Here is a 9798-nt window from a genome sequence, read left to right as displayed (position 1 = left end):
CCAGGAAAGATTTTGGCCTCAGGAATTTGGGGGCTGGACTGGCCTGGGAACCCAGCCCAGGAAAGATGCTGGTCTAGGGCAGCTGGTGGCAATGCCACCCAGAGATGCAAAGGAAGATGGGGGCAGGAAGCGGCCCCAAGGGCTCCTGGGGACTGCACTGAAAAGCTGGGTTGGTCTGAATGCAAAGGATCAGGACTAGGAAAGGTCAGCCCCAGAATCCAGGAAAGAGGCTGGTGGGTTGTGCAGACCCAGGGAGGCAGAGGGAGGTGAGGGTGAGGCCAGGCTCAGAGTGTTCCTGGGGACCCAAGAAGGAACTGCGTTGGTCTGGATGCAAAGGCTCAGGAAGCAGTGGTGGTTCCCCAGGTGTCTGGGGCGCCAATACAAGGAATGGGACAGGACCCAGGCTAGGAGGAGAGACCAACAGGGGAGATGGGAGGATGAATGAGAATGGGGTAGTCAAGGCACTGAGGATGTAATCGAATTACCCCAGAGAGAGAGGCCTGTGAGTCAGAGAGGTCGTGCAGGTCCAGGGAAGCAGACTTTTTTTTGGTCTTTTTGAGACAGGGTCTCCCTGTAGCCCCAGCTGTCCTGGAACTCACTATGTAGACCAGGCTGGCCTTGAACTCACAGAGATCTGCCTGCCTCTGCCTCCCTAGTGCTGGGATTAAAGGTGTGTGCCACCGTGCCCAGCCCAGAGGTATTTTTTAATTCACAATGAAAGACAAAATCCCTCCTAGTTTCCTTGTGTGAGATACTAACAAATTCTAGTCCTATTATAGATTATCATTTTATCTTTTTCTTCAAAGCATTGTAAGATTCTTTTCCTCATACTCATTTTTATGAAAAGCTTTTTAAAGTTGTCCAAGTGTCAATTAGGCAAAAAAAGAAAAAAGGCATCCAAATCTAAAAAAATAACTAAATTTATCAGCATTCATGGATGATATGATCCAATATAGTTTATACAAAAACTTAAACATTCCACCAAAAAAAGGACACAAAATCAACATACAAAAAAAAAAATCAGTTGCCTCTATAAAACAATAACAAACTATCAGAAAAAGAAATTAAGAGTTGGAGGGATGACTCAGTGGTTAAGAGCACTGGTTGCTCTTGCAGAAGACCCTGGTTTGAATCCCAGCAACCACATGGCAGCTAACAATTGTCCTAACTACAGTTCCAGGGGATTCAATGCCCTCTTCTAACCTCCAAGGGTATTGCATAACATGGGGCACTTCCATACATGCAGGCAATGCACTCATACACATAGAATAAAAATAATAAAGCATTTTTTAAAAAAAGGACAACATCCAGCCAGGAGTGTTGGCCCATTCCTTTAATCCCAGCACTCCGGAGGCAGGGGCAGGCAGATCTCTGTGAGTTCGAGGCCAGCCTGGTCTACATGGTGGGTTCCAGGCCAGTTGGGGCTACAGGGAGATCCTGTCCCAAAAAACAAAACAAAACAAAACAGGGTGGGGTGAGGGACAAGGAACAAAAGAATTTAAGAAAACACTGATGAAATAAATAGATGACACAAACAAAAGGGAAAAAAGATATGACATGTCAAGAAATTGTGAATAATTAATATTAAAATCCCGCCAGAGGGCTGGCTCAGCAGGTAAAGACCCTTGCAACCAAGTCTGATGATCTGAGGTCAATCCCCAGAACCCAAATGGTAGAAAGAGAAAACCAACTCCTGCAAGTTGTCCTGTGACCTCCACACATGTCCTGTAGTACACATCCCTGCACATATAAAAAATAAAATTAATAAATGTTAAAAAAAATTGCCGGGCGTGGTGGCACACACCTTTAATCCTAGCACTTGGGAGGCAGAGGCAGGTGGATCTCTGTGAGATTGAAGCCAGTTTGGTCTACAGAACTGTTCTAGTTTGTTTCTCCACTGCTGTGACAAAATACTCTGACCACTAACAAATTGCGGAGGAAAGGGTTTATTAGGCTTACATCTCTAGGGTCACAGTTCATCAGGGAGCCCAAGGTAGGAACTCAGGGCAAGAACCTGGAGGCAGGAGCTGGAACACAGGCCACAGGGGAATGCTGCTTGCTGGCTTGCTCCCCTGGCCCCTGCTCAGCCTGCTTTCTTATGCAACACAGGCCCACCTGCCCAGGGGTGGCACCACTGACAGTGGGCTGGGCCCTCCCACATCACACAACAATCAAGAAGATGCCCCATAGACATGGCCATAGGCCAGTTCAATGGAGGCAATTCCCCAGTTGAGGCTCCCTCAACCCAGGTGTGTCAAGTTGACACTAAAGCTATCTAGCACAAGAGGAGTGCCAGGCCAGCTGGGCCTACAGGAGACCCTATCTCAAAAAGAACCTCCCCCCCTCAAAAAAAAAAACCATAGAATGCAATTTACAGGTTCAGTACAATACCTATCAAAGTTCAAATGACATTTTTCACAGATAAAGAAAAAGTCTAAAATTTATACAGAACTCCAAAAAACACCAAATACCTAAAGCAATCTTAGGCAAGAAGAACAGATCTACCCCATAGCCAGGTGTATATGGGCAGCACAAAGTGGACTCTGGGTTACTTTTTAAAAAGAGGATAAGTGAGGAGGAAAGAGGAGTGGTAGGGAGGACAGCAAATCCAACCAAAATGCACTGTGTGTACGTATGAAATTCTCAAAGATAAAAACTTATTAAAGGGGCTGGAGAGATGGTTCAGCAGTTAAGAGCACTGGTTGCTCTTGCAGAGGACCTATGTTCAGTTCCCAGCAACCACATGCCAGCTAGTAATCCTGGAACTCTGGGAATCCAACACCCTCTTCTGACCTCTGTTAGCATTGCACAACACAGATGCACTTACATATTCTCAGGGAATACACTCATACACATAAAATAAAAATAATAATTTTTTTTTGGTCTTTTTTGAGACAGGGTCTCCCTGTAGCCCCAGCTGGCCTGGAACTTGCTATGTAGACCAGGCTGGCCTCAAACTCACAGAGATCCACCTGCCTCTGCCTCCTGAGTCCTGGGATTAAAGGCATGTATCACCATGCCCAGCTAAATAAAAATTTTTAAAAACACTATACTGTAAATAGAGACCTGAAGCAGCAGACTTCTTCTTTTCAAATTATATTATTAAAAGTCATATTATAAAACTATAGTAATAAAACAGTAAACCAGCATTAAAAACAGACATACAGATCAGTAGAACAAAATAGCCTAGAAATACACTTGTGCATGTACAGACAACTAATCCTTGACAAATGCACCAAGAACACATAATGGGAAAAGGACAATCTCTTCAACAATAGTGTTAGGCAAAGTGGATATGCACATGAAAAAAATCAAATTGAAGCCTGGCATGCTGATACAAACATGTAATCTCAACACTTGGGAGGCTAAGGCAGGAGGATCACAAGTTCAAAGGTAGCTTGAGCTACAAAACAAATGAAAATTTATATATATTTTTTATTTATTATTTTATTTTATGTGTATGAGTGTATTGCCTGCATGTAGGTAAGTGCACCCGTGTCGTGCAATACACTTGGAGGTCAGAAGAGGCTATCAGATCCCCTGGGACTGGAGTTATGGACAGTTGTTAGGTGTCATGTGGGTGCTGGGATTCGAATCCGAGTTTTCTGCAAGAACAACCAGTGTTCTTAACCGCTGAGCCATCTCTCCAGCCCAAAAAATTATATTTTTTAAATCTTATACAACAAAATCACCTTCAAAATGGATTAAAGATTCAAACATAAGACCTTAATCCACCTTCAAAATGGATTAAAGATTCAAACCATAAGACCTTAAATCATCTAATAGGGAATTTATATCTGAAAATATATGAAGAACTCATACAAAGAAATAGCAAAAACAAACAAAAAACTAATTAAAAAATGAACAAAACACCTAAATAGACCTTTCCAAAGAAATACAAAGAGCCCATGGGTGTGTGGGAAGATGCTCAACATTACTAATCATTGCTGAAATTCCGTAAGAAACCACAGAAAACACATCCCCTCTCACTTGGTGAGAAAGTTCAAGATAATACTAACAAGGGTTAGTAAGCAGGTACTGAATGGGGAACACTTTCACACTACTGGTGGGAATGTACATTGGTGTAGCCATTATGGAAAACAGTTGGAGGGTCCTCAGAACACTAAAAATAGAGCTATCACATCATGTAGCAATCCCACACAATTTCCTGGTACACAGCCAAAGGAAATAAAACCACTGCTGCAAAGAGATGTACACACCTGTGTTCACTGCATCATTATACACAATACTCAAGATCTAAAATCATCTAAGTATCCATTAAGGGATGACTAGATAAAAAAAAAAAAGTGACACACACTACACTATTGACTATTATTCTGTCTTGATGAATCTAGAAGACATGCTAAGCAAAATAAGCCAGACACAGGAAGACAATTCATGACTTCCCTTACTTGTGAAATCTAAGAAAGTCAAACTCAAGGGCACAAAGGGTAGGACAGTAGAAGTGGGGAGATATAAATAAGTTCTGGAGTGTTAGTCTTAATGTACAGCATAGTGACTATTGTTAATAATGCATATTTGCAGCTGGGCATGGTGGTGCACGCCTGTAGTCCCAGCACTTGGGAGGCAGAGGCAGGCGGGTCTTTGTGAGTTCAAGGCCAGTCTGGTCTACATAGTGAGTTCCAGGACAGCTGGGGCTACAGGGAGACCCTGTCTCAAAAAGCCAAAAAAAAGGAGGTGGGGGGTATCTGCTGAGAGTAGATTCTCACCACACATGTGCAATTAACTAAGATGACAGATTATAATAATTTCTCAATGTGTATGTATATCAAAATACCAAGTTCTACTCCTTGAATATATGCTATTGTTTCTCAATAAATAAATGTATGTGTTCACAGTGTGCTTTATTTGTCAAAGAACTTTGGGTGTACCTAATTTTATTGTGTCACCATAAGAAAACCACTAGGGACTGGAGAGATGGCTTAGGAGTTAAGAGCTCTTGCTGCTCTATCATGAGGATCAGAGTTCTGATCCCAACACCTATGTCTGGCAGCCTACAAATGCTGTAACTCCAGCTCTAAGGGATCCAACACCCTTTTGGCCTCTATGAGCACCCACACACATGTGTGAATATACTCACACACATAAATAATTTTTGAAAGAACATGAATTTTTTTGTTTGTTTGTTTTTCAAGACAGTCTTCCTTGTAGCCTCAGCTGGCTTGGAACTTGCTGTGGAGACCAGGCTAGCCTTGATCTCACAGAGATCTGCCTGCCTCTGCCTCCCGAGTGCTAGGATTAAAGGTATGTGCCACCACAGCAGGCTAAGAACACAAAATTTTTTAAAGAAATCCTATTCCATATTTTAAAATACACAGCATGTATAGTAAAATGGTGACTATAATGGGAGAAATTAACATATCCATCTTCTGATGGAGTTGCCCATTTCCGTCACAATATGAGCAGCTATAACATTCTTTTAGCAAAAGTCCCAACTACATTATTAATTGTACTTCTTATGTTATTAAATCTCTAAATGCCTAACCAAGACAAAGAGAGATAAAGAAAATGTGATATACATGAGTCAGCTTTAAAAAAATAAAAAATTTAAAAAAAAGGTGATCCTGCCATTCTGTCCTGGGTGGACCTGGAAGACATTATGAGTGAATTAAACCAAACGCAGAAAGAAAACGTTGCATGGTCTCACGCACATGTGGAATATAAGCTAAAAGAAAAAGATGAAATACAGAGAGAGAGAGAGAGAGAGAGACAGAGACAGAGACAGAGACAGAGAGACAGAGACAGAGACAGAGACTGGTTGACTGGCTCATTGCTGTGATGGGGAGAGGAGAAATGAGAAGGTGTAGATTAGCAGATAGGACATTATCAGATATGCAGGATCAAGATCAGGAAGATTATTCATTCACTGAGAGAGTGCATGAAACAAGTCTGTGGGTGGAAACACAGAGTCTATTCCAGGTAGCAGGCATGGGATGTTGAAAGCTATCACTCTTATTAAAACTTCATATCGTCAAATTGCTCAAAGAATAGCAGCCACCATAAAATATTTCTTCCATATACTTTATTCAGAAAAGCCATGGAGGGACACATAGCCAGAGACACCTCTCCAGTATAACCTCTTTCAAAGATCCCTTTGACTAGGTTTTAATCCAGGGTTTATTTCTACCCACCACCCAACATATTATCAAGTATCTCTCCCATAGCCTAGCAACTCGTCTAACAATTAGGACTAGTTTTCAAAGTTTTTTGAGGTTTTTTCTTTTGTATTTATTTTATATGAATGACTGTTTTGCCTACATGTCTGTAAGTGCACCATGTGTGTACAGTGCCCACAGAGGCCAGAAGAGGGTATAGGATCCCCTGGAACTGGAGTTACAGACAGTTGTGGGTGCTGGGAACTGAATCTGAGTCCTCTGGAAAAGCAGTAAGTACTCTTAACCACTGAGCCATCTCTCTAGCCCCCTCAAGACTTATTTTTTTAACTGATTTAACAGGATACTTGACAGATTAAATCCACTAAAGTACATGTTTGAAGAGTATATATACAACATACTGCAAAAGAAAAATAATCTATTATGGACTAGCCATTTTAAAGCATCTGAGTTCTGCTCTTGGAACAGCCTGAGGGGGATCTGCCACACTCAAGTGGCTATGAGTGTTACCAGTGCTCACCAGATAAAACGAGTAAATTATAAACCAGGCATGGGGGTACTCGCCTTTAATGCCACCACCTGGGAGGCAGCAGCAGGAAGACCTCTGTATGTTGGAGAATAGCCTGCTCTGCATAGCAGGATCAGGCCAGCCAGGGATACATAATGAGCCCCTATCTCAAATAAAAATAACAAAAGACTAGTCAAACATGTTGAGTAGAAAGAAGTTAATTGAAATGCAAAAAATGTTCACACTTCCTCCATTTCTGGCTTCAAGTTTCTTCTGTGATTATTTAACACACTTCCCATGAATTATAACTAATGTTCTACTACAATCTTCAGTAATGGCACATAATGGGCCAGTTAAGTGTCAAAAAAGAAAAGGCCTTCCTTTGCTTTAAGTCCATACCTATTACAACAAATATTATTTTGGTCTAAAGAAGTGCTTCCTAGCTACAGAATTATTTACTCAATCTACCCACAAACTTAAATGCTCAGATGGGATAAGAGCCAACTTTCTGTATAAATTAATAAAACAATATTTATAACTAATGTTTTAATAGGCTAATAAAAAAACTATGGGGTTGTATATAAGATTTATGAGTACCAAACAATCATTTTGAGTAATGAACTAGTAAAACACTATTATCAAAAAAATTTATGGTATACAGTAAAAATCATTTTAATAGGATTTGATATCAACAAATACTACATATTTATGTAGTAACTGGCCAAGTTCAAAGATTCATTAGAGCCATCAACTCATCTGAAAGACCAATTTCATTAAACTATGCAAATGGCTTACTGAATAATTTTTTAATATTGTTTTTACATTTATTTATTTGGGGGAAGGGGTGGAAGTCAGGGAATAACTTGCAGGACCTGGTTCTTTCCACCATGCGGGTCCTAGAATTCAGGTCTATCAGGCTTACTGGCAAGTGCCTTTGCCCACTGAGACATCTCGCTGCCACTAAGTGATTTTTGTACAAGTTGCACTGAAATCTCCCTAACATTTGCTGAGCACCAATTGCATACCAGGTTCAGTACTCTGGAGTTTCAAAACCACTTTTCATTATTTTTTGATCTCTCAGAGCTTACTAACAGTAGAAGTTAACAAGTGCTTACTGAATTTCAGATTGCTTGTAGAGCTCTGAACATTGAACTACAGTGACTTTCTAAGACACTACAACTACATACTGCTGATTCAGATCAGAGATAATAGCCTGTGAACGAACCCCAACTGAAAACCAGATACCCATACCACACATAGGGTGGAGATGTGGTAACCCAAGGCAGAAGTGTTAGGAAAGGCCAGCAGCAGGAAGAGAAAAACATAAGACTTTTTATTTCTGTTGTTAGCTGTTCTTTTTATTTTTTATTTTTTGGAGACAAGAATCTCACTGTGTATCCCAGGCTGCCGTTGAACTCCTGATCCTCCTGCCTCTAGCTCCTAAATACAGGAATTACTGGCAAGCACCACTATGCCTGGCTAGTTTACTACTCTTCAAGGTTGACTCTGAAGAAAACAGCCACTCTTGTTCTCAGACAGTGGCTTCACAGATTTTTTTTTTTCTGTATTAGTGAGTATTTAAATCTAGGAATATCATGAAAGGGAAACACTTCTAAGGAAAGCTCTAAAAACATTGGGAATAGGGTTAAAGTTGAAGAGTCATTACTTTTATTCTATTATCCAAACACTGAGAATACCCTTGATAATGATAGGCTGAATATCTTTTATTCAACACTATGTTATATTAAAAGCTAGTTATTCCTACCTTACTTGTGGTTAGATGTTTAAACTTTGTGTATGTGACATTTGTAATCAAAGAAAAATAGCCCTTTTTCTTTGTGTGCTGTTGTTTGCCACCACTGGAGGTGAAGCAGCTTCCAGCCCCATGACTTACTTGCAAAGCAGCAGCTTACTTTCAACTTCCCCCACAACTCACCCCAGCTCCCAAATTACTCATGAAAACAACAAAATCCGCGAATGTAAAACAGTAAAGAGATGATACATATAAGTACTTCTTTGTTCCATCGGACAGTGTCATACTCTAATATCCACATTACTTCTGATCATTAGTAATTAAGACCCACCTAAAATGAATAATTTGGCTACCTAGCTCTCACTTTTTAATAAAATGTAATTTTGGCTTCAAGAATAGCAATGAAGGTGGGCGAGATGCCTCAGCCTTAAATTCCCAGGTCCGTGTGTGAGAGAGGACTCATTTAGGCAAGCTGTCCTCTAACCTCAACACCTCTAACCTGGATACAACCTTTGGTAATAAATGGAAGAAAAAAGAGAAAAAAGCACTAATAATCAGGAAATGTTCTTCAATGAATTTACAAGAATGCACTAACCTAAGGCATGGAACAGCACCTAAACCAATTTTAGGTGCTGAGTGATGTAAAATGAAATTCATGGTTATTTCATCGTGCCTAATCTAAATACCCTCATACAAAACTAACAGGCTATGATGCCCCCCCCAAAAAAACAAGAAAGTAATGGTATTGGAAAACAGGAAACGCAAAGTTTCTTTGAATGTTTTCCTTACAGGACCCACATCTTACAGAAGAAAATAATCATAAACTCAGGATCGAAGTCGTGCATTAGAGAGCGAGGGCCATCCAGCAATTCCAGTCACCCAAAGAGTTGACTTGTCACGATGAGAGACACCATTCCTTCAGGATGAAGGAAGCACACAGGGGCAGCCACAGGACGACCCGGGCCCCGCCGGCCGCTCTCCCGCTCCACAAGCCCCCGGGAGCATGGTGCACGTCGCTCCCAACCCCGTCCCGGACGGGAAGGCTGAGGCCCTCCAGCACGCCCGGCGCGGGAACATAGGTCCCGGTCACCGAAGGAACCCCGGCGTCGGCGCTGCTCCCCGCTCGCAGGCCCTCCCCGGGCAGGGAGCGCACAGAAAGCCGCAGCACCGCCGCAGAAAGCCAGGGCCGCAGCCGCGCTACTCAGCGACGCCGGGTGGACGACGCTCAGGTCCCGGAAGGATGCGCGCTGCGCCCTCCCGCCCGCCGCGGCCCGAGCCCCTCACCTGGCAGAAGCAGCGCTGCGCCGCCGTCTCAGGCCCCTGCTGCCCGCCGTCGCCCGAGCGCAGCAGCCACGCGGCGCCCAGGAGGCCGACCAGGAAGCCCCAGCTGCGGCCCATCGCCG

General features: G+C 42.3%; 1 protein-coding gene across 1 annotated transcript in view; it reads right to left on the bottom strand.

Moving 5' to 3' along the window:
- Window positions 1-9796, bottom strand: part of Ero1a (endoplasmic reticulum oxidoreductase 1 alpha) — a 64353-nt gene extending 54557 nt beyond the window's left edge. The window contains exon 1 of the mRNA XM_008839572.2: window positions 9680-9796. Within this exon, the coding sequence (XP_008837794.1) occupies window positions 9680-9793 (114 nt within the window). The 5' untranslated portion in view covers window positions 9794-9796. The remainder of the gene's footprint in view (window positions 1-9679) is intronic.
- Window positions 9797-9798: the final 2 nt, after the last annotated feature.

This window comes from Nannospalax galili, unplaced genomic scaffold (assembly GCF_000622305.1).
Source record: "Nannospalax galili isolate Female #2095 unplaced genomic scaffold, S.galili_v1.0 scaffold336, whole genome shotgun sequence".
Lineage (NCBI taxonomy): Eukaryota > Metazoa > Chordata > Mammalia > Rodentia > Spalacidae > Nannospalax > Nannospalax galili.
This window is presented reverse-complemented; position numbering and strand designations above follow the sequence as displayed.